General features: G+C 23.4%; 1 protein-coding gene across 5 annotated transcripts in view; it reads left to right on the forward strand.

The window, feature by feature from the left end:
- LOC122497775 (LIM domain-binding protein 2) overlaps positions 1-27,549 on the forward strand; it is a 181,484-nt gene that overhangs the window by 121,251 nt on the left and 32,684 nt on the right. For 3 of the 5 annotated variants that reach the window (XM_043605060.1, XM_043605056.1, XM_043605057.1), the window contains one exon: positions 16,067-16,160. In XM_043605060.1, the coding sequence (XP_043460995.1) occupies positions 16,067-16,160 (94 nt within the window). The remainder of the gene's footprint in view (positions 1-16,066; positions 16,161-27,549) is intronic. The other 2 variants (XM_043605061.1, XM_043605059.1) reach the window with 1 other exon arrangement.

Below are 27,549 nucleotides of genomic sequence, written 5' to 3' on the forward strand. Positions count from 1 at the left end.
AGAGAGAAAGAGTGAATCAAAGGGAAAGAGAGAGAGGAATCAAGAGAGTACCAGAGAGAAAGAGAGGGAAAGAGTGAACCAGAGGGAAAGAGAGAGAGAGCAAGAGAGAAAGAGAGCGAATTGGGGGAGTGAGTGGGAACGAGGAGAGAGTGTAATGATGAGGAACTCGAAGTCAGTGCAAAAAAGAGAAGAGATAACGCGATAGAAGAGAGGGTTGGCTAATTTCGTCCTCGCACGTGCGTGCAATGGACTTTTCATGCTTACGCAACGTGACACATCATTCTAGTCGTGCGCGCATGCGCGTGCCATTGCCTCAATTTATAATCTCCCTTCTTTCTTCCTTCCTTCCTTCCTTCCTTTTTTTTCTTCTTTTTTCACTCAAAAAATAATAAACAAAATCGACTCTTAATTTATTATACAAATTTATTTCATTACATACCGATCTCTATCTACCGAGCGATCCGTTTGATGAAAACTTATGTTAAAACCTATTTTATATGCACTATCCCTGAGCAAATCTCGCTCTATTATTCTCATGCTCCTCTAATTAGAACATTTACATGCTCACTTTATTCACGCTGCTTCTACTTTATTATTCTGTCGTCGGTACTTATGTTCTTTATTATATGTATATACGTATATATGGTAGGTGTAATTTTTGGTCGTTTAGTTCAAATTATAATAGAAAAGAATTTCTTTCTACCTGTGTAGAAAGAGCTCTTTTTTACTTCTGTAGGAAAATTTTGTTTTCTGTGAATATCTATAGGATTACACAAAAATGAAATGATTGTGGATTCAAACAGGAACTCTCAGCATCAATTATCAGTTGGAAATGAAAAATTTACTTAGAATAATGATTCTAAATTTTTTGATTTTTCTGTTTTTTGAAATCTTTCTTCTTGCATAAATTTTCAGATCGAAATTTTCATATTCAGTCCTAATATTAATCGATAAATTAATGAATTAAATTATTTGACACGTAAATATGTAAGAGAATCTGCATTTATATCCGCGAAAGGATTCGAAAATATTCTTCTCCCATATTATTATGACTTTCTTATTCGAAAATGATTTGGCATTTCTCATTTATACAATAAGTATATATACCTATAGAATAAAGTACACCTATAGACCTTTTGTATACTGGTTTTGCTTTATTTGTATATACATACACGTTACACAAGATAAAGAAACTTGTAAAAACAAAAGTTTCGCGAAGATTTCGCAGAAGAAATTGAACGAGTCACGTTTTTTCCCGCATTATATGGCCGTGTGTATATAAGTATATAATTTAAAGAGAAAGAAAAAAGAACATAAAAGATGAGGTATAGCGCTTATGACGCGCACATGACGCTCTTTGAATCCAGTGACAATAAATGACGCGAAAAAGTTGCAAACGATCTGATCGGTATGGCAAGTTGTGCGATTTATTCTCGACACAAGAGTTGAGTTATCCAGCAGCAGCAGCAAGAGCCACGCGGAGCAAGCAATCATAATATACACGCGAGTAGTGTATGTACGATTATGCAGCTTTGCATTTGGAGACCGGGGAGAGACCTTGTCCTCTTTAAGGCAATTAATGGCTCAATCAGGATCTGAGTGATTGAATCTTTATAAGGGCTTGGGCAATACGTGGCTGGACTCAATAATTCACAGAATGCGCACTTGTATGTGCCTGCATTTATTAACATGTGCCGACAACAACATACCTGTGTAATTAAGAATCACCTGTATGTGTAAGAAACACTAATTTCATGTAATTATTTAATTCAATAATTTTGAATTTTCAAATGCTTAACCCCTTAACAGTCCATGGCCCATATATGGCCACGAAAAGTCGTGCCACCTTTGCGTCTGTGGCCATATATGGCCATCTCAAAAAAAAAATACTAAACATGATTTGATTTTAGTAGCGAAGTACATACTACTGTTTTTGGGGTCGCTGAATCCGAATCTGAAGTCAGATTTAAAAAATTCAAAATGGCGGACCCAAAATGTTGACTTCGAAAAATAAAAAAATTTCAAATTCGCTTTAAACTCGTTACTTGGGGGGTTTTCGGGGTCTCTGATTACAAATATGATGTCAGATTTTTAAAATTCAAAATGGCGGATCCAATATGGCGGATAATTTCAAGATTGATGCGATTCGATTAAAATTCGTTTCTCGGGGGTTTTTGGGGTCGCTGAATTTGAATTTGATGTTCGTTTTACAAAATTCAAAATGTTGGATCCAATATGGCGGATAATTTCAAAATTTATGCGTTTTGATCGAAATTCCGTTCCCGGGGTTTTTTGGGGTCGCTGAATTCGAATTTGATGTTCGTTTTTCTAAATGCTAAATTTTGGATTCAATATGTCGATCAAATTTTTTGAATGTTGACAAATTTGTCTAAAATGTTTACTCAGGGGTTTTTGAGGTAACTTCATATTTTTTTCGCATCAATCTTGAAATCATCCGCCATTTTGAATTTTGAAAATCTGACATCATATTTGTAATTAGAGACCCCGAAAACCCCCGAGTAACGAGTTTTAAGGGAATCTGAAAAAAAATTTTTTTTTGAAGTCGACATTTTGGGTCCGCCATTTTGAATTTTTTAAATCTGACTTCAGATTTGGATTCAGCGACCTCGAAAACCCCCGAGAAATGAATTTCCCTTAAAACGCTTTAATTTTAAAATTATCCACCATATTTGGTCGCCATATTGGATCCGCCATTTTGAATTTTCAAAAATTAACCTCAAATTCGAATTCAGCGACCCCAAAAACCTTATATATGATTAAATCATATTTTTTTGTAAACTTTTTTTTCGGACCGTTTTTGGACCACAAGCGATTTTCAACTAGACTGCGAAGGGGTTAAGTTTGTTCTTTGTTTTCGAAATGCAGTTGCATTTACTGTTGCCGCACAAAAATTTGATTTTTCTGAATCCGATTTCTAATCGGAAGATGAGTTAAACAAAAAAAAAGGGTCAATCATTAGGAGTTACTCCTGTTTGACTCACTTTTCGAGTAGATTTTTAACCTCATTTTCAACCCAAAAATTCTTTACTCCCTTAATTTTTTTGATAGTTCAAATTCTCTTTTTTACATTGTATCATATAGTAGAGTAAAGATAGAGGAGTTGTAATGATAGTAAAGATAAATAGTAAAGATAGAGGAGTTGTAATGATACTGATAGTAAAGAAAAATAGTAAAGAGAGAGGAGTAGTAAGGATAGTAAAATGGGAATTTGATTCTCCAAAAAAACAGATGCATTATTTTTGTTCCAAAACTGAATGATAAGGAATAAAATTAATGTTGTTTTAATGTCGGATAATTTGATTATTAACCTTTCGGTTGACACTCTCTTTCTTTTGCGACGACTCGGCAAATTTCTGAATCTCACAAAAGTGTTTGGCGTGATTTTATGACACTCAATTCGTCTCAGTAAATTCCGCATGACAAGTAGTTATACATACATTTAAGTTTAACTGGAAATGTCTTACTTCTCGATGAAACTAAAGTTCACCGTGACGAATGTATAATGCGTGCCCTAGCAAGACAGACAGTAGTAGGCAATGTACATAGTTTTGCACTGCACACGCAGTGCGTGGCGGTCAGAGACAAGTGACGTTAATGTGCAATAAATTAACAGCCTCCCACACTGTCAACTTTCGTTCGCATTTTCCGTCTTCGATGCTAAAAAAATTCTCCTTGCAATAACTCTTCTTTTCTTTCTTACTTTCTTGATTCTTTCTTTCTTCTTCCTTTTTGCTTTCCTTCTTTTTACAATTTTAAATTTTTCTAAGTTTGCCCAATTGAGACAAAAAAAAACGTCTTACGATGCAACACTTTTAATAAACATTTTTTGTCTTTTGATAATCTTTTGATAATCTTAGGAAAACTGTGACTAATAACAGTCCATCAAAAAAAGAAGAGAGAAAAAATTATATTGTCATCGAACGAAAGTTATAAATCTTAATTCTAATGTGCAACGCTAATTGAGTCTATGAATAATTCATAAATCGAATAAATATCAACTACTGTATAAAGAGTTGTTGTAGAACAATAAATCATGTTAGGAAAGTCGAATACTCCTTCCGTTTATATTCTTAATAAAATATTTGCGGAAAACTCTTCAATTTTACAAATGTTAGAGAATTGCTTTGTACTCGAATACAAAAACCTACTATTAACTATTTTTTTACGATTAGCTATTAGTTACGAATTATTCCCAAAAATTTCCTAAAATTCCTCTTAGTATACAATTGAAAAAATTTTATTAAACTTATTTGAAACAATTCAGTTCATTTCAAAAAATTTTGAGGGATTTTATCGCAAGAATTAAATCATAAAATTCTTCTCCGAAATTTAATTATTTTCGAAATTTTTAATAAAATTCTTCGCAGAAATTCAATTATTTTCAAAAATAACAAAATTTTCATCAGGAATTCAATTATTTTAAAAAATAACAAAATTTTCAGCAGGAATTCAATTATTTTCATAAATTTCATAAAATTCTTCGCAGAAATTTAATTAATATCATGAATAATAAAATGTTCAAATAGGAATTGAATGATTGAAAATACAATTTTCAAAAAAAATTTTTGAAAAATTCAATTATTTAAAAAAAATTTAATTATTTCAAAAAGTTTTAATAAAATTCAGCACAAGAATTCAATTATTTTTATAAATAATAAAATTTGTCACTGAATTCAATTATTTAAAAAAAATTAATAAATTTTGTTTCAAGAATTCAATTATTTTCATAAATAGCAAAATTCTTCAGATTTACTAAATTCTTATGAATATTATTTTTAAAAAATATTCTTCACAAGAATTCAATTATTTTCATAAATTTCCATAAAATTCTAAAAAAACAATTCAATTATTTTCAAAAGTAATAAAATTCTTCGCAGAAATTCAATTATGTTTAATTTTTTTTTTAAATTCTTCTTAAAATTTCAATTTTTTTTATAAATAATTAAATTGCTCTCCACAATTCAATTATTGTGGTCAATATACAATATTAAAAATTATTAATAACATTTTTTGGCAAAATTTTAATTGTTTTTAAAAATTTTCCTCAATTTCATATGAATTCTATTATTTACAAATTTGTTATAAATTTCTTCGCAATAATTTAATTATTTGCAATAATAATAAAATTTTTTACAGGGTTTGAATTATTTTCATAAATAATAAAATTCTTTTTAGAAATTCAATTATTTTTATAAATAAAACTCATCGCAGAATTTCAATTATTTTTAATACATAATTTTAATCGAATTCCTCGAAAAATTGTCATTGTTCTTAACAATTTTATTAAAAATCGTCAAAAGAAATCAATTATTGAAAAATTTGTTGATGAAATTCTTTATAAGTATTCAATTTTAAGAAATAATTAATTAGTCAATGAATTATTTATTTTGTATATTTTAATAATTGAACTCTCGTAGAGCTTTCTAATAAGAATTCATTTAGAAAGTGATCTTAGTTAAAATTTTAGATAATTGAATATTGAATAACATTATAGTATGAATTTTTAGAAATAACTGAATTTCGAAAGTAATTTTTGAAAATTTTTATTTGTTGTAAAACTAAATTATATTTAAAAAATTTCTGTTCGAACGCTTTTAACAAAAATATTATTAATTAAATAGAAAATTTCTCTCAATACTAAAATCGAAATGATCAAGAAAAATCGTGAAATCATCGTAAAATTGTCTGCAAAGAAAAATTTTTTTACAAAAACCCTTTCTCTGAGTGAATTTTATCCAAGATTGTTGAAACTTTTTTCATTTTTAATACTGAAAAACCTGTCGTAGGCATTAAAAATAGCTTTGACATTGAATTACATTTTTATTTCTTATACATTAAAAATAACAAAAAAAAAAGAGAAAAATACATCTCTCTAAATAGAAAAATACGTTGATATACATTTAACTGAAAAACATTCTCAGTTTTATGGATCATAAAAGTGTCGCATAAAAAAAAATGGCAGAATCGTTTATGAGAAAGCAATAGTAGGTATTTTTATTTAATAAATATATTCATAAACAAATTTTTTTTTCATCCTCTCTTTAGAGTCTTTAAAAGAATCCGTTGTTGGACTTTGCGATGTATGATGTAATTTGATTTCACGCATGAGAATCATGTGTTCATCGTTCAAGGATATATTCAGTATTAGATGAGTTTTTCTAAAAAAAAAAAAAATAGCGTTTCAATTCAAATAAAATTTATATAAATTTTTAGACGGGGGAGAAAATAGTATTTAAGCAGAGAAACGGCTCTGAAGTCTTTTCGCATTAGACTCAGAAAATTTTTTTTTACATCAAAATTTTCATTTTCCTTTTGATAGATTTTTATTTTTATTGTATTTTCACATTTACAGTCGAACCTGTCGGAATGCAACTTCAAACATTTTTTTTTTATTCGAAAATGTCCACCGCAAAAATATTGTGAAGTAAGAATAAAAATATTACAAAATTGAATTATAAAACAAATTTTTACAAATTGTTTACTGTAAGAAAATTTTTAAAAAAATCGAGTTGCATTCCGACAGGTTTCACTGTAACAATAAGTAAAAGTGAAAATGAAAATAAAGTTAAAATCTATCAAATAAGTGAAAATAAATAAACAAAATAAAAATCTGTCAAAATGAAAGTAAAAATAAAGATGAAATTAGACATCTATCAAAATAAAAATGAAATCTGTCAAAGTAGGAATAAAAAAAGATTCCTATAGAAGAAAAATAGTATTAAGAGTGAATTTTCTTTTTTCTCTTTTTTCAATAATAATTTTCTTGTTGAGAATATGATTTTGCGTGTGTCCGCACTGTAAAGCCACGTGTCGTGAACATTGTTACATGCGGGTTTTGGGAATCAATCAGAGGTAGATTGCAATCTCTCTCTGTCTCTGTCTCACTCTCTCTCTCTCGGTGGACTAAATCACGTGGGCCGGTTCGAGTATAAGGGTGAGTTGCTTTTATCGAGGGGTTCGGTTGTATATAGCGAACCAGTATAATCTTCCAACCTATCATGTTGTCAGATGTCGCACGTTATAAATTATGCTTGTAATAATTTTACAGTTCATAATATTAATATATTCACTAATTGACTATAGTTTATGATGTTAAAATATTCATAAAACGATTAACTTTCACTTATATCGCATTTTCGATTCGATCAATTTTTATTGCAGGGTGCTGGCAATTTTTTTTTTTTTTTTTTTTTTGTTATAAAAAATAACGATTGAGTCATTTTGAAAATAAATAAAATTTTTTTTTTGAAAAGCACAATTTTTCCAAGGATATTAAATTGAGACAAAAAACGAATCGTTTGATATCCTTAGAAAAATTGTGATTTATTTATTTCATATTTAGTGGAGAAATTTATTCTAAGACTCGAAAAAAAAGATGAAGATGAAAATATCAAATAGGAACTCTCTAAATTTGATTATAAATTATAGAATTAGAAATATTGACGAATATCTTGAGATTCAATATGGAGACTAGACGCTACTCTCCACCTGAGAACGCCAAGGTCACCGCCAGATGGCAGTTCATTCCCTTCTTGGAATTTTTCCTGACACCTGGTGGCGACCTTGGCGTTCTCAAGTGGAGAAATTGAACCACAATTTTGACTCAGAAAAAACTTAGTTATAATTAATAAAAATGTTATTTTGAGATATTATTTATTAATTATTGATTAATTTTTTATTTCTAAATTTATGTCTCGAGGGGTGTATTTATGTTTTGATAATTAATTCTCCGTCATTTAGTTATTCCTCGGCCATTTATCAAATAGCGTGATTAGTGTATAGAGGGTTTAATAGGACTAGTGGGAGGATAATTTTTGTTTGATTTCGGCACAAAGTGTAATGAGTTATAAGGAATGCTGTCATCGTTTTGTGGTAATAGTTATACACTTTCTCGGGTATTATGACAAGAACGCGTGCAGCACGCCTAAACACCTGTAACTATATTATAATATTATGTGCAATACAGTTCGCGTGCAGTGATGAGTGACTTTTCTCAGCAACGGGCATTTGTCTTTTTTTTATCAGTATTTATATAATTATTATTTACTAATTATTAATGACTAATCGATAATTCTTAATTATACTAATAGGAATAAATAATGAATATTTGAATTGATTTTTTACTAAATTGAATTAGTGACTGAATTTTTGCTTTGAATTAGTAAATTTAACTAATAAATAGTAATTTCTGATAAATTAGTAAATTTTACTAAAAAATAGTCATTTCTGAAAAAGTAGTAAATTTTACTAATATATAGTAATTTCTACTACATTAGTAAATTTTACTAATAAATAGTAATTTCTACTACATTAGTAAATTTTACTAATAAATAGTAATTTCTACTAAATTCGTAAATTTTACTAATAAATATTAATTTCTACTAAATTAGTAAACTTTACGAATAAATTGTAATTTCTACTAATTTATTAGCAATATTTATTAATAAAATAATTTTTACTAATAAATAGTACTTTTTACTAATTTATTATCAAAATTTACTAATTCAAAAGCATAAAGTCAGTCACTAATTTAAATTAATAAATATTTTTACTAATTCAACATTTAGAGAGAATAATAATAACAACAATAATAATATTAATAATAATAATAATAATTTCAATTAATAATTAAATAATATAGGATAAAAATTATCCGTATAAATTAAATTACGTTCATAACTTTAACCAACGTGTCCGTAAATTTTAAATATCATTCCAATCACATATGTTCACTTTTATTTCTATGTATAACCCCGGAAATGTTTTAAATTTAAACCATCTGGTAGTATCGATTTTTTTTCCAATTCTCGAACGATTTTTGATTTTACCATTATTATTTAGGATCAAAATTAACACTATACTGTGGATTTTTTCCATAATTAATTAAATTTAGACAATCAATAATCAAATTTATTAAAATTTAAATTTAATTAAAATTTTATTCCATTTAAATAGCAGGCGAAAAAATATTTCAATTTTAATTGAATTTTTAATTTTACTATAAATAATTTTTTATTTTACTGTAAATTTAATTGAAATTTCAATTTCTTTGTAATTTGAATTTAATTTTTAAAATTTACTGTAATTTGAATTCTATTTTATTCAAATTTTAAATCAATTTTCAAATTTAATGTTATTTTAATTCAATTTTAGTCAAATTTTTTCAATTTTTAAAAATTTTTTTCAGTTTTTAATTTTTATTCACTTTATAAAAAATTTAATTCAATTTTCAATAATCATATGCATTTCTATGCAAATTTTAATTGAATTTTCAATTTTACTGTAATTTTAAATCAATTTCATTCAAAATTGAATTCAATTTTCAAGTTTATTGTAATTTTAATTCAATTTCACTCAAATTTTCATTCAACTTTCATTTTTATTATAAATATTCAATTTTTAATTTTTTTAATATGGATTCAATTTTATTTACATGTAAATTCAATTTTCAATTTTTCTGTGATTTCAATTCAATTGAATTCAATTTTATTCAAATTTTAAATCAATTTCAGTCAAATTTTCATTCAACTTTTGTTTAATTACAATAAATTTAATTTAAATTTCAATTTTTTTGTAATATGAATTAAATTTTATTGAAATTTATATTCAATTTTACTGGAATTTGAATTCAATTTCATTCAAATTTGAATTAATTCAATTTCAGTCAAATTTGAATTAATTCAATTTCATTCAAATTTTCATTCAGCTTTGGTTTTTAGTAAAAATTTAATTCAAATTTTAATTTTTCTGTAATATGAATCCAAATTTATTTAAATTTTAATTTTTCTGTAATATGAATTCAATTTCATTCAAATTTCAATTTTTCTGTTATATAAATTCAATTTTATTCAAATTTTAATTCAATTTTCAATTTAACTGTAATTTGAATTCTGTTTCATTCAAATTTCAATTTAATTTTCAAGTTTATTGTAATTTTAATTCAATTTTAGTCAAATTTGCATTCAACTTTTGTATTTAATATAAATTTAATTAAAATTTTTCTATAATATGTATTCAATTTTATTCAAATTTGAATTCAATTTTCAATTGTATTTAAATTTTAATAGTTTCTGAAGTTTGCGAAAATTTTTTTTTAATCCTAATGTCGTTCCGATTTTCTAAATCTGAATTTTAGTAAAAAAAATTAAAAATTGAATCAATTATTAGCATTAGTAAGAATATTTACTACTCTTTAAATTTGAATTAGTAAAAATGTTTACTAATTTGAATTAGTGACTGACTTTTTGCTTTTGAATTAGTAAATTTTATTAATAAATAGTAATCTTTAGTAAATTATTAGTAAACTTTACTAATTAGTACACTTTACTAGTAAATAGTATATTCTCTACTAATTTATTAGTAAACTTTACTAATTTAAAAGCAAAATGTCCGTCACTAATTTAAATCAAGAGTCAATTTTTGGTAAAATATTATTATATTATTTATTATTATTATTATTATTTATTATTATTATTATATTATTCGATGCCTTAAATTCTCATTTACTAAAATTTTAGTGTGAAAAAGAGTAAAAATTAGTATAAGAATTTTTACCATTTCGGATTAGTGAGTAAATTTTTCCCATTTCAAATTTAGAAAGGAGGAATAATAATCGAAACGATAAAAATACACCATAAATATTGACGAGAAAATTTCAGTTATCGAATATGTAAGAGGAAAATTGAAAGAATACATCTATAAATATTTTTTTTTTTTTTGGGAAGAAAGAAAAAGTGTTTATAGCTTCCCTTTTTTGGAGTACACATGTGGACATACGGACGTACAGAGGCACTCGCATATAGAGACGGGTTTTAGTTGAATTTGTGTCTATATATAAACTGAAAGGGGGGCTAGCATGACTCCCTGGCATTGATCGCAGTGCCACCCCATGAGCAACCCCTAATAACACCCTCTTTTCTCCCTCGAAGCCACCCCCGTCACCCCAACTGCGCCCTTTGCTAACCCAATCTGAGACCCCTGCAAGCAGTGGTTCTCAATTCATTTTGCCAGCTGTCCAGTCAGCTGATCGTGACTCTGAAACGGCACGACGCGTGTGACTGGTATCCGCGCCCATTAGCTTTGCAAACTAAACCCATTAACCCGAGCTTAATAACTATCACTGGTCCAGCTTGCTCGACCACTAACCCCCATCTAACGTATAAATTGCACTGATATACACATTCTCTGATTTTGGTTAGCCCGACCGACCATTAAACTTTAGTTGTCTTTATTTTCAAACATCTTTATTCCTTAATGCCACTTGTCACTAATTCACCAATTCACTAATTCACTAATTCAATTCTTGCAATTGTCGAATTGTATCCATTTCAGAGCACTATCTCAATTTTAGTTTCTCTTATTTTCTTCTTATTATTCTTATTATCTGAATTTTAATTAGTTACAATTTACAAATAACTAATAAAAGGATAATCACCGACTCAAATATTATTTTACTAACAAAATATTATTGAATATTTTAAGTAATATATATATGTAACTTATACTCGATTAGTAAAATTTGATTAATTTTGTAGATATTTACTTGTTAATAATTATTGATTTTCTACTCATAATTAGTTATTTTTTACTAATTGATGAGGCAAACAGTCAGCCATGATTTTACTAATAATTCGTTATTTTTAACTATAATTCAGATTTAGAGAGAAGTTTTTTCTAATTTTTTGAAATTTTTTCTTATAATTTCTTATCCGTTTGCAAAAATAGCTAGAAACTACTTTCTATAAAGAATATTAATTTTTTTTTTTATTTTAAATAGTTTAATTCTTGACGAACAATCAGAAAATAATGTCTTAAAAATTATTTAGTAAATAATTTTATACTTGTAAACTCTAAAAATGATTTAATCTTAGTAGATTTGCTTTGACAATTTTTACAATTAATTGAATTTAAAAAAAGTTTTTAGTTTTTTTTAACAATTTTTATACAATTTTTTTTTTAAATTACTTGAATTTTAGAATTCACATATATGTAATTGAAAAATTTTAAAAATAATCAAAATTTCATAAAATTGAATTGCAAACAAGTGGATTTCAAAAAAAATTGTAGGTTAACTTTTATTTCGTTAAATTGTTGAATTTTTTAAAGAACTTTCTCAAAAATTATTTAAAATCATTGATTTAGAGGTAAATTTTTGTTTGAAAAATTCTAAAAAAAATAATTGAACTGAAACCATGAAAATAATAAATTTTGGATAAGTTTCAGTAGCAAACTTTATAGATTTAATATTATCGAATTTCAAAGGGTAAGAAATTTGAAGTTTTTAAAAATTTCAATTTGAATTTAATAATTTTTCTTAATTATTTGATAATTTTACAAAAAAAAAAAAAAAAAAATTCCAAAAACAATTTAATTTTATTAGAGTTGCGTCTTTAATTTTCCTTAATTTTTTAATTTCAAAAAGTTTCAAAATTTGAAGTTTAGAAAATTTGAATTTTAACAAATTTAAAGTTTTTGAATAATTTTTGGTGAAAATTTTTTGAAATCAAGTTTTTATTATATATTTAATTAAGAAATCTTTGAATAAGAGAAATTTTGTAAAGTTGAATTGTAAACAAGTGGATTTCAGAAATATTTTAAATGAACTTTTTTTTCCTTATAAATAATTGAATTTTTAAAGAACTTTCTCAAAAAATTATTTAAAATCATTGATTTAGAGAAGAATTTTATTTAGAAATAGAAATTCTAGAAAATAATGGAATTAAAATTTGGAAAATAATTTTGGAGATGTTACTGTAGGAATTTTAATAGATCATCGAATTCCAAAGGGGGGGGGTTTGAAATTTGAAGTTTTTGAAAATTTTAATTTCTATTCAAAAATAATGATGATTAAAAATATTTAGCTAAAAACAATTTTTGATGTTTCGAATTTGTTTTCAATTGAAGTTATTGAGAAGTGAATAATTTTTAATTTTTAATATAGACACATTTTTTGTGTGTCAAATAATTTTTGGAGTGAATGAGAAAAATATTGTTTAGGTTTAGAGTCAGGGAAACAGTTAAAATTCTGCTTAGAAATCAAATTTCTGTCCCAAACCTGATGTAACAATAAAAATTGGAATAAAAATCAGTTTCAGGGAATTGAATTTTGGATTTGAATTGTTTGGTAAAAATGAGTTTTTTGGGTGAATGATAAAATTTGAAGTGCGATCTTGAACTTGGAGGGAAAATCTTGTTAAGGAGAGTGTACATATATATATATTCAGAGTCGCAGACCATATCATGCGGCGGTTAAACGCATGGTAATTAACGTCAAAATGATATTACTTAACACGCTAGTTTCCCCGAGACACGAGAGTGTGTGTACATAAACATATCCGTGGCGACGCATTCAGTTAGTTAGATATTTGAAGACAGTGCGGGATTTACTAAGAAGGAAGTACAGCCGTGATTAATTGCAAACGTGTGCTGCTGCCCTTGTTTGCTCTTAAATAGAGAGAACTCGTCCCTTTTTGGGGATGAACTTCATTCATTTCTTTCAACACGCACAAAAAGTCATCATCTCTTTTTCTTTCTTTCTTATCGCCAATACAAAAAAAAAATAAAATACAATGCAAATTTATTGTTTTACGAACAATACAAAATTACATATACAAAGTTAAAAAAGTTTTACTTAAATTCAGAGGGCTTTACCTATAAAAGTAAAAATTAGCAATTAGTAAAATTCTGTACTAAAATAAGCAGAAATTTGAAACTTGAATAAAATTGAATTAAAGTTGCAGTAAAATTTACAATTGAATTAAAATTATAGTAAAATTGAATGGTAACTATGATAGGGAAATAAAAAAGCGAATGAATAACAGAAAATATCAAATAACAAAAAAATGAACAGCGAAGAAATAATAAAATATAAAAAGCATAAAAAATACCAAAAAATACCAAATAACAAGAAAATAAACAACGAAGAAATAATAAAAAATAAGAAACAACAAAGAAATAAAAAATAAAAACAACAAAAAATGAGAAATATAAGAATAACTAATAGAAAAAATAATTAAACTTAAAAATTGGTGTTAAGTGCCTACTAATTTTAATTATAGTGGACTAATGAATAATTTTTTTAATACTAAAAAACGAGAGAGAAGGAAACAGAAGTATTGTCCAATCAAAAATAGAAACAACAAAGAGAAATCAAAGAATAACTAATAATAATGGAAAAAATAATAAAATAAAAATTTGTTTCGTGGACTCTTGAATAATTTTTTTAGCATTAAAAATTGCGATAGAGGAAAAAAAAGTATTGAGTAATATTCTTATAATATTGATAAAATTATTATGCATTTACTTGGGTAATTTATAAATATATGCATCTAATAAATTTTTTTCCACTTTTCTCTCTCTCTCTTGCTCTCGTGTGATAAATAGCTGGCAGATTAGGTTATCTTTGATTTGACTTACATCAGTGCCATTCATATGTTAACGTCTGAGAGTAGATAAGTCTTCCCACGATTGAATCGTAATAGAAGACGAATCCATTGTTGGATTTGTGCTTCTGGGAGAATGAACAGCTAACAAGGTGTAAGGGTATTTCTCTCATTTATCGTTTTCTTTTAAGCTATCATATACACTATATCTTTCACCGCAGCGAATAAATATATACATTAACGTCGATATATCGCAAAATCAAATCGCAAAATTTTTAACCTTTCACATTGTTTCTGCTTCCTTACAGTCGTTTAGTTTATAAGTCAACATTTTTTTTTCTATTTATTTAATACTGTATATTTATTAATAATCTATATTGATAATTATTTACTTATTTTTAATTATTATTTACTACTCTATTAATAATGATTAATTATTACTAATATTATTAGTTAATGAAAAATATAATATTATTAATTAATAAAAAATATAATATTATTGATAATTAAAAATAAGTGTAATTATTAAACTATTATTATTAATACAGTATTATTACTTAATTGCATTTATCGTAATTTTAATATTCGCATATTAATTCTAGTTATTAGTCCACACACAAACTGTATATATATATAATTATCATTATCGCCTCACCACTTGGCTTGCAAATTTAATATTAAAAACGATATTTTTCTAATAATTTTCTCTTTTAAAAATGTGTAAGACTTTTGAGTAAATAGTTACTTTATTAATTAGAAAAGTAATCAATTGATTAAAAATAATTTTTTATTTTTCTCCCAAGTGAATGAAAGTTTAGAGTATAAAAGTTTAGAAAGAAGTTGAATTTTTATGCAAATTCTTTTACTTAACTTTTTTCTACGTTTAGTAACAGTTACTTTACTGACTACTTACTCTTCTACTTTCATTGATATTTTTGGAATAAATAATTATAATAACTTTATTAATTATAATAAAAAAATATATATTACATTAATTATATTAATGTATCTACTAATTATAATAATTAATTTATAATAAAATACATATTTGGAAATAAAAATATAAAAATTATAAAGAATATAAAACGAAAGAGTAAAAAAAAATAATTTTCCATTGTTAATAATAGCAAAAGATAATAAAAAAGTATTATTAAGTATTAAAAAGTATTAATTAAAATAGTAAAAGAATAATTGGGCAATAATTAAATAATTACAGAAAAATTATAATAATATTAATAAAAACAAAATTATAAATTTTCATATCATAATTTATTAATTATCAATTTATTAATTATCAATTTATTAATTATCAATTTATTAATTATTAATTAATATTAAAATTATTACAATAATAGTAAAATATAGTGGATAAAATATTAAATATTAATAATGAAGGAGAAAAAAATTGTCTCGTGGAGATTTGTTGGATAGAAAAAGTTCGAATAGCAAAAGAAAAAAGCAAGAAAAAAAGAAAGAAAGAAAGGGAAAGTGGTAAAGAAAGTTTTAATATGTAAAAAGTGATATTGTGATATGATAAAGATTTGCCAGTCAAGTTGTGGGTTAATTTTAATTTAAATTTTATTGAAATATGCATGATACACGTGACACACACAAAACACATTGTACACAGCACCCTAACATGACCTCTCGGTCTGGTCTGACAGATCGTTGCCTGTCCCCAGGAGGCACACACCATTCATGAACCAACCGGACTACCGACTCTATGAGCTGAACAAGAGGTTACAGCAACGCACCGAGGTGAGTAAACTCAATAAATTTATTATTCATTTTACATTCTCCTGTGCTCTAATATCTCGCATAATTCCAAAATTAATAATTGATGCTCATTCCGTTTTATTTTCGAAATCTTTTTATTTATTTATTTACTTTTATTTTTTTATTCATTTATTCATTTATTTACTATTTTTTATTTCAATCTTTATTTATTGCTTCCTCATAAAGGAAGCTTTGTATTTTATAAATTTATTTACATAAGGTAACGGGACTAAATTACCAAAAATAAATACTAAACGATTATTAGTCCTGTTATCAAATAAATATTTACTTGAATCAAATAATTTCTATTTGATGCAAATAATTGTTTCCTTGAGTCAAATAATTTTTATTTGATTCAATTAAATGGTATTTACTTCAAGTAAAGAAATTATTGCTTCAAACTGGCTTGGTTCAATTTATTGGTTATTTGAATAAAATAAATTTTTTTTCAGTGTAGTCAAAAAATTATTAGTAAAAAAAATACTGAAATAGTAGAAAATAACTAATTATTAGTCAAAAAATTACTAATTGTTAGTTAAAAAAAACTAATTATTAGTAAAAAAAATTACTAAATGTTAGTTAAATATAACTAATTCATAGTCAAAAAATTACTAATTGTTAGTAGAAAATAACTAATTATTATGTATAGTAAAAAATTACTAATTGTTAGTAGAAAATTACTAATTATTAGTAAAAAAATGACTAATTGTTAGCATCAAAATAACTAATTAATTGTAAATAATTAACTACAATAATAGTCAAAATAATTAAATTAATTACCAACAATTTCAATTATTTTGACTATAATTTTACTATTAAAGTTTAATTAATTTTTAACAAAAAAAAAAAAGAATAAATAACTTTCGGTTGAAAAATAATTTCTAACAGGATAATAATTTTTATTGTAATAGAAGTAGAATTAAATTTTAGTAAAAATTTAGTAATTTTTAGTAGAAAAATAATTATCAGTGGACAAATAACTATAGATTTCAATAGAATAATTTTTAACAGAATAATAATTATTATAATAAAAATAAAATAAAACTTTAGTAAAAATTTAACTAATTTTTAGTGGAGAAATAAATAATTATAATAATTTAAAAAAATTTTTAAACACATGTCATATTAACTTGAAATTTGAAAAGAATTAGTTCAAGTTCCTATCAAATTTGTTTGATTTAAAGATTTAAACAAAAATTGAGATAAAAATTATTTGATTCAAGTAAATATTTGTTTGATAATAATTCGTTATTTGAATCGTATCAATTTTTTTCAGTTTATTTTATCAAATTTATTTCTATGAAATAATTGTTATTTAATTCAATTTAAACTTATTTACGTCAAATTCGAAAATAGTTAAAAATATCTACAATTTATTTGATTTAAACAAAAAAATTAGTTGATTCAAGTAATTTATTTATTTGATAACAATCAAGTAATCAGTTATTAGAATCAAATAATTCTTTTTTTATTGTCAATATTATTATTATTTATTTATTTAACATTATTATTATTTATTTATTTAAAATTATTAGTATTTATTTATTGAAAAGAAGGAAAAAATTATATTGTTATAATATAATTATTGTTTTTGAATATTATTAGTAATAACAATATTATTTTCATTATTCCTTTAATTATTTCCATTATTATTATTTATTTATTTATTTATTTTAATCATAAATATTAATTCTCATTATCATAAAATTCGCTGATTTCTTGAAAAAAAAAAAATATCAATGGCAGTACAATTGGCAAAGTTCAGGGTTGATGTTTATGTATACAAGTGTAAATATATATATATAGAAGCGTAATAAATATGCAGTCGAACCTGTTTAAGTGAGCGTGCAAAAGGGACTACCTACTCAAACAGACATCTCACTTATCCGGTAATACAACCATTGAAGATTTCTGATATAGAATATTGTTGGGAACTTGACAATATTTTCAGTCATTAAGCTCACGCCCCATCCCCCTTTCGCCCCCTTTTCAGGTTTGACTGCAGTCAAAATAAATAATTTAAATAAGTACTATGTCAATAGAATTATATGGTTAAATTATGAATTATATTTAGATTTACTGAATATTATGGTAAAACATAAGTAATTTTTGGTGAAAATCTTATTTGAATTTTTAGCTTCAGGCAATTAGTAAAAAATAGTATATTGTGCAACAAGTACAGAAAGAAGCTGTTTTCCGACGAGTGCAAAGTTTGCTGTCCCGAGCGAAGCGAGGGCAGCAATTTGCACGAAGTTGGAAAATCTTCTTTCGTACGTGTTGCACACAGTACTTTGTGCAACACCTTTTGGTTTTGATAAAAAAAGCTGTTTGGAAACGCTAGTTGACGCCAACATACGTACTGTTTAGCAGGGTTTGGAACGTATGTTACCGCACGTAATATTCGTGGTTTTTACGCGTATATTACTGTAAAAAACAGGTATTCTACAAATAGAAAACAAATACCTATGTACATCACCAAAAAAACCCAAAAGTTTAAGAACTTTGCCGCACTAGTGCAGCAAAGTAAGCACTTTGCCGCACTAGTGCAGCAAAGTAAGCTCTTTGCCGCACTAGTGCAGCAAAGTACTGTTTTGCGCCTACTTTACAGGCATGCAAAGTATTACTTTCCTTACAGGTGTTGCACAAAAATATTTTTTTATTTTAGAACATGGCATAATTTTAATTGCTCTTGAATTAGCAAATTTCGGTAATAAATTAGTACAATTAACTATAAAGAAAATTTTACAAATAAATCAGTAGAAATAAATATTTATTACTAAAATTTACTAATTTCAAAGCAAAAAGTCAAATTAGTAAACATTTTTTCTAATTAAAATTTAAAGAGAAAGCGGAATAAAAATTTTATTTAAAAAATACGGAATTTTTTGTGAAGAGATAATTTTTAGCAAAGTGATAATTTTTATTATAAATAAGAAACAGAATAAAGTTTTAGTAAAAAATAAATCACTTTTCAATAAGAAATAAAAGTTTAGTAAAAAAACTAATTGTCAGTAAAAAAAATAAGTTTTAGTAGAAAAATAACTAATATTCAATTAGAAAAATAATTTCTAGTAGAATTATAAATAAATTCTTAATGGAAATCTAGTTTAAAAAATTATTTAAAAATTCTAATTAAAAACTAAAATTTAATAATTATAATTTTAAATTGTAATTTAGAATTATAATTTAGAATTATAATTAGGATTATAATTTAGAATTTTAATTTTGAATTTTAATTCTGAATTATAATTATAGAATAATAGTTTGATATTTATAATTATAGAATTATAATTTAATATTTATAATTAAAAAAATTTTAATTTAGTGATTGCAATTTAAAAATGTGTTATATATTTAAACGAATAAGTATAGAATGTAGCTTCACAGATCATTACTTGTTGATAATAAGACAAGGTTCCTTTTATGGGACACCACCACAAAGAACTTAATGTTAAATGGCACCGGTTTACTTTTTTTTCGACCCTTATTTATATATATATATTATCGTGATTTTCTTTTCTTTTGTACGATGATTAATTTTCGCCAATTTAATTATATCAAGTCTGCAAATAACTAAATTTTGCCTCTGACGTTTATCGCAGAGAATATACGTAGTCGTATTATATGTATAAAAGAGCAACACTGCTTTTTCTTTAATAAAAAAAATATTTTTGCCCTCGAAGAAACAGAAATTAATTAAAAAAATTTTAAATATTTTTTTTAAAAAAGAAAATAATTATAAATAAAAATTTTTTTTTGCGACAAAAAATTGTTCTTCAGCTAAAAATTATTTTTTAACTAAAAACTATTTATTTCTCTACTGAAAATTAGTTATATTTTTACTAAAGTTTTATTTTAATTTTGTAATGATAATTATTATTATTCTGCAAACATTTTTCTACTGAAAACTTAGTTATTTGTCCACTGACAATTAGTTCTTTATTTTTAAATAACAATTAATAATTTTTTACTACACAGAAAAAAAATTTTTTTTTATTCAAATAACGATACTAATTTGAACCAATAATTTTATTATTTAAAGTAAATTAAATCAAATAAAAATTATTTGTCTCAAGAAAATATTTATTTGAATCAAATAAAAATTATTTGTCTCAAGAAAATATTTATTTGAATCAAATAAAAATTATTTGATTTAAGGGAACATTTGTTTGAATTAAATGAAAATTAATTGGCTCAAATAAAAAATAATTTGACTCAAGTAAATATTTATTTGAATCGAATAAAAATTATTTGACTCAAGAAAATATTTAATTGATAATAGTCAAGTAATCGATAATTTGAATCAAATAATTTTAATTTCAGTGTAAAAATTATTTATTTTTAACTAATTCAAATTTAGTGAGTCAATAAATCATTTAATTGCACCAATTAAATTTTCTTTGATCGAAATAAATTCAGATGGATCACTAAAGAAATATATGAACCACTTCATACAGAATATCATTCAATAATTTTATTGAACGACTCAAAAAAGAAAAAAAGTACTAATTAAAAATTAGGCATAATTGGCAAAAGTAAAGAAAAAAAGAGAGGCGTGTGAAGGAGTTAACGTGCTTCTACTTTATAACGCGTTCATGTTTCTTCCACCATTAATCTTCGTTCGAATGCACGTGACAAGCTGGACACATCCGACTAATGTTCTTTCGTGTTTTTCGTATTACGTCCCGGCAATCAATCCTTTTCTCACTCATATACTTTGCGAATATATGATGACCAGTAGCTTCCTTTTTTCTTCCTTACATTAGTTATTTAATTATTTTCCCAACTTTGTATCGAAACTAAATTTTCAATCATTTTTTCTTGTTTATTATTTTTGATTTTCTTTTTTGTTCTTTTTTTTTTGAAAATTAGATTGAAATCTAGGGGGAAAAAAGATAAAAAGTATTGTCAATGTATAAATATAGTGAAACCATCAAAATTTTCGCATCGACCTCGACAACTTTGTAACGTTTTGCAAAGTTAGCTCGACGTGGCATGTCCACCAGCGATAAATCATTTTTGCTCCCTGACTATCGTCAGATCTCGACCGCTGTCAGCGTGCGTGTGCAAAGTTCAGCGTCATTTCTTCCACAGTTAACTTCAGGATTGAATTAATCGATCATGTAAACCCCCGAGGATTTTTATTTTTCTTCAAAATATTTATTCACGGGAAAGAGATAATTTTTTGGTGGATTTTGAAGAAAAAATTTAGTTAATGACGATTTTCCTAAATTTTCCAAATTTATTTTATTTAATTTTTATTTTCGTATTTTTTAAAATTGAAATTTAGATCTTTTGATTAAATTAATTAAAATTAAATTAGAATTCTTCAAAAATACAAGTAAAGAAATAAAATTCATTAAATTATAAAATTTATTTCAATGAAATTTGACAAAATTTTCAACTATTTCAATTATTTTTAAAATTGTTTTCAAAGATACAATTATTTTCAGAAAATTTTAATTACATTTTTTCAAGAAACAATTTTTTACGCAATTTCTGAATTAAATTATTAAAATTTCAAATAATTTCAATGGAAAACCTCATGAAATTTAATTATTTTTGAAAGTTGTAACTTTCAATTATTTTTTTTAGAATTTTTGATAATTTTTTAAAATAAAAATTTTAATATTTTTATACTTTTGCTTCTCTTAAATTTCCAAAGAATTTATTTTTAAAATCTTTAAAATCTTTCAAAAATACAATTATATTTATAGATAATTTTTAAAGATGAAAAAATAAAATTCTTTAAAATATAAAAATTTTTACAAAATTTCCAATTGTTTCGATTTATGAAAATTATTTTCGGGAATTCAAGTATATTTAAAAAAAAAATTTTAATTGCTTTTTTTCAAAAACAAAATTTTTTTTCAAAATTTTCAAATTTCAATCATTTTTGTAAAATAAATATTTTTAAATACTTATTGTTCTTTATTTGCTTAAAGTTTTGAAATACTTTCAATGTAAAACCATTCGAAAATTTTTTCATGAAAATTCGAACTGCAAGACTTTGAAAATTCAATTATTTTTTTAGAATTTTTGAATAATATTATTAAATTTACTTGATTCAACTAAATATTTGTTTGATAATAATTTTTTATTTGAGTCATCGATTTTTTTTGTTTTTAATTAAATAAATATTTATTTGTAGGAAATAATTTATTAACTTGCATTGTTTTAATTAATTTGCATTATTTTAATTAATGTAAATAAAAATTATTTGCTTCAAGTAAATATTTATTAAGAAAGAAAAAATTTATTTGACTAAAATAACCGATTACTTACGTAATTGGTTATTTTAATGAAATAAATTTTTTCTTTCATTGAATCTAATTATAATTCAGAGAATTAGATAATTAGAAAATAGTATAATTAGTAATTAATTTATAATAGAGAATTAGAAATTTTTGCAAAAATTGACAATGGAAAAAACAGTGAATTAATTTTCAAGTGGAATATTTATATTAGTGTCAAGTAATGATTTTAATTAATTGTTATGTATTGTGTTTGAAATTAATTTTAGTTTCGTTTTCTATTAGCGTTGAATTAATATTGCCGTCTCATTTCATTCTTTTTGCGGTTAATTATAATATCAATTACTTACAGTCACGTTAATTATCATTTTAATTGACTATAATTATCACTACAATTTATATATTGACTACAATTAAAATCATAAGTAATAATTGAAACTTTAATTGATTGCAACGGAAATTAACTATAATTGAAATTAATTCAAACTACAAATAGTTAAAACTGCAATTAATAGAAAAAAATATAATTGAATCTAAAATTAATTGAAACTGAAATTAGTTGAAAATTTGCAGAATTAATTAAAACTACAAATAATTGAAATTTAAAATAATTAACTCTTTAATTAGTTGCAATAGAAATTAATTGTAACAAAAATTAATTGAAACTAGAAATAATTTAATTGACAAATAATTGCAACAGAAATTAATTGAAAGTAGAAATAATTGTAACTAGAAATAATTGAAACTAGAAATAATTGAATTTTTCAAATAATTGAAATTTCAATTAATTGCAACAGAAAATAAATGAAACTAGAAATCATTGAATTTACAATTAATTGCAACCAAAAATACTTGAATCTGAAATTAATTGAAACTATTAATAATCGAATTTATAATTTATTGCAACAAAAAATAATTGAATCTTGAATTAATTGAAATCACAATTTGAATTTAATTAATAACAATTATTTTATGATTTTATTATTATTAAATAGATAAATAAAAAAAAATTTAATATTAAAGAAAACTGTGAAAAACTGAAAAAAATTACTCTTGATAAAAAGGCAACTATTAGTAGAAAAAAATACGTTATTAAAAATATATTTTAGTATTAAAAAGTACTAGTGAAAAATAACTATTTGTAAAAAAACGAGTAGTGAAAATTTTTATTATTAGAAAAAACCTGTTAGCAAAAATGTATTTTACTGTAAAAAAAACCTAGTGAAAAGAAAATTTATTAATAAAAAAAAATAACTATTTATTATTTAATAATAGTAAAAAAACTATTATAAAAAGAAATTTTTGTAAATAAATATAATATTTCAATTTAGAGTCCAAAAATAAAAAAAACAAAATAAAAAATGCCAATTTTTTATTTTGCTCTTTTATTTTTGGACTCTAAATTTGAATCTTTCCCTAAACATTTAAATTAGTCTAAATTGCACCATTTTGTGAAATTCAAAAACTATAAAGAATCGACAGAAACAAAAAGAAAAAAGAATATAATTGGCAAAATTTTGATAAAGAAAAAAATCGATTCAATCTTGAATTTAAATTGACCATAATTTGCTTTTCAGATTTTTTTTATTTTAAAATTTTTCTTTTATTTTTTTTTTGAGTAAAAACGACTTGGAGAAAAAATTTTGTGTGCGTATATATAATGTATAGAAATTCAAGCATTTCAGAGTTTTAGGTCCGAACAGTCACGCGAAGAGAAGAATGACGAGTTTATTTTTTTCAGGCCAACCTTTTTCGATAGAAACAGCCAATCCGGTTTTAGAAGGTCTAAAATTCTAGATCTTTTGTATATATAGATATTGTCCAGCGAATACTTATTTCAAAACTAGTACATACAAAGGAGATGAATAAAAAAAATTGAGGGAAATAATAATAATAATAATAATAATAATAATAATAATAATAATAATAATAATAATAATAGAAAATTGAGGGAGAATTTACAAACAAAATATAGATATTTGTGTTATATATATGACAAATTCCCCTCCCCCCATTTTTTTTGTCTTAAAACTTAATCGCATATTAATATTTGAATAATAATTTTTATTTGAACCAATAATTAATTTGATGTAAATACTATTTAATTGATTCAAAAAAAAATTATTTGATTCAAGTAAATATTTATTTGAAAAAAGACAAATAACCATTTATTTGAATCAATCAAATTTTTTTTTTTTATTTTACGGTTGAACTAATTTTGAAAATGAAAAAAGATTGATTTTGGAAAATTTTTCGAAAAAAATTCCAAATTGTCACATTTTTTACAACTGATTTAATTTTAGAGTATAAATAAACTATAAATGTATTAAGGCGCAAAACTTTATTATTACAACATTTTCTGAAATATAATTCTGTATTCATTTTGCCCTTGATGATAAGACCGGTTTATTCTCGAAGCATTCCAAGTTTCTAAAATAAAGTTGAATGTCGTTCGAATGTATGAAAATGAAGATTGAAATATTTGAATAATGAAAGAATAGGAATTTGCAACTGGTCAACTTTTGATACATTAGACAAATATTTTATTCGTCAAAGTCAAAAAAGTAGTGTGAAAAAAATCGTTTACTAAAATTCAAATTAATGAGAATTTTCAGTTATTTAATTATTTTTCACTAAAACTTGAGTAAAACAAAAAGAGTAATTAAAACTGATACCAAAGGAAATAGTACAAATTTACTACAAATTGCACTAAAAATTATTATTATTATTCTAATTGTATAATTATTTTTTTGTTTGTATATTAATAATTTTTATAAAATCAATAAATTAAATTAAATTTTCCTGATGTATTTAAAATTCTTACTAAATTAATACTAAAATTTACTATAAATTGTAGTAAAAATTCTTAGTAATTGTACTATATGTTATTAGTGATTCGTTAATTAATTAAAAAAATTAATAATTATTTTTTACTACATTTTCGAATAGTTTTAATATTTTTTAGTGGAAATAAATTTTATTAATAAAATGTATTAGAGAAAACAATAATTATTGAAAAATTACTATTACTCAATAGAGAACTATTAACAAACAAATTAAAAATAACTATGTAGTAATAAAAAAACCATTTGTAAAAATACCTTTTAGTAATAAAATAACTATTAGAGAAAAATAACTATTAAAAAGTTACTATTAGTAAAAAAAAAGTATTTTCCCTAAATTAGGGTTGCCACAAAAATTTTCTATCTTTTTTCCCTGATTTCAGAGAACAAATTTTGATTTTTTCCATGAATCTAAAGAATATTCTGATTAACGCACGAAAAATTATTTTACACACAAAAAAATGTTTGTAATATACAATTTATTTTTCAATATTTTTTATCGTAAAATTATTCAAAATATCAAAAATTATTTTTAGATAAATATTTAATCATTATTATTATTATTAAAATTGTCAAAAACTTCAAATTTCAAACCCTTTGAAATACATTAATCTATAAAAATTTCTACTGTTATTTCTCGAAAATTATTTTCAAGATTTTAACTCAATTATTTTCTAGAATTTTTAACTAAAATTCTTCTTAATCAATTATTTTAACAAATTTTTGAGAAAGTTCTTTAAAAATTCAATTATTCAAAGAAAAAAAAGTTCACCTAAAATATTTCTGAAAGACGATTGTTTACAATTCAGTTTTATCAAATTTCAATTATTCAAATATTTTTCAATTAAAAATGTATTTGAATATTCAAGTAATTTAAAAAAATTTTGAAATAAAAATTGTTTAAAAAAACTAACTTTTTCGGATTTTTCAATAAAAATTATATAAAAAAAAATTTTCTAAAACTTCAATTTAAAAACTTTGGAAATTCAATTAATTACAAAATATTGAAAATGCAAATCAACTAAAATTAAATTATTCTTGGAATTTTTAAGTAAAATTATTAAAATTATTAAATTGTAATTTAAAATTTCATAAAATTTCAATTTGAAATCATTTGAAATTCAATTATTTAGAAAAATTGTAATCGCAGCATTTATGAAATGAAATTATTTTTGGTATTTTTTAAGTAAAATTATCAAATAATTAAGTAAAGTTATTAAAATTATTAAACTCTAACTCACATTTTCTAAAACTTCAATTTGAAACCATATGAAATTCACTTTCATTATAAAAATAAAATTGTAATCGCAAATCTTTTAAAATTAAATTATTTTTGTAATTTTTAAGTAAAATTCTTTTTGTAATTTTTAAGTACAATTATTTTTGTAATTTTTATGTAAAATTATTTACTAAATAATTTTTAAGAAATAATTTTAAGATTGGTCTTCAAGAAATGAATTATTTAAAATAAATTCAATTTCATATTCTTTATAGTTCAATTCTTCTTATTATTTATGATTTCAAAGTTTGTAAGATAAAGAAAAAAAAATTTAGAAAAATTAAATTTTTTTTAATATTATCAAAAAGTGCTGGACACCAAAATTCAGTAATTTGTTATCAATTCTCACAGTTTTTCTAAGGATATCAGATTGAGACAAAAAAACGTATCAAAACGTTGCATCGTAAGAATTATTTCCTGACTTTTCCCTTATTTCCCTGTCCAACTTTCTAAATTTAAATTAGTAAAAATGTTTACTAATTTTAATTAGTGACTTTTTAGTGCTTTCGAATTAGTAAATTTGACTAATAAATTAGTTGAAATTACTACCAACAGAAATTCCTCTCCAAATTTGAATTAGTAAAATTTACTATAATTAAAAAGCAAAAAGTAGAATTTTTGCTTTCGAAATAGTAAATTTTACTAATAAATTAGTTGAAATTACTACCAATAGAAATTCCTCTCTAAATTTGAATTAGTAAAATTTACTATAATTAAAAAGCAAAAAGTAGAATTTTTGCTTTCGAAATAGTAAATTTTACTAATAAATTAATAGAAATTACTATTTATTAGTAAAATTTACTAATTTTTTTTTAAAAGCAAAAAGTCAATCCCTAATTTCAATTTTTTATTAAAAATACAAAATAGTCGAAGTAATTGGTTATTTGAAACAAAAACATTTTTTTCAATGAAGATTGCTATAAAATTTTTTTTCTACTTCAATGGAATAATCGGTCTGAACAATAAAATTGTTTATTTTATCGAAAAATTATTTT

The sequence above is a fragment of the Leptopilina heterotoma genome, unplaced genomic scaffold (genome assembly GCF_015476425.1).
Source record: "Leptopilina heterotoma isolate Lh14 unplaced genomic scaffold, ASM1547642v1 Lhet_136, whole genome shotgun sequence".
NCBI lineage: Eukaryota > Metazoa > Arthropoda > Insecta > Hymenoptera > Figitidae > Leptopilina > Leptopilina heterotoma.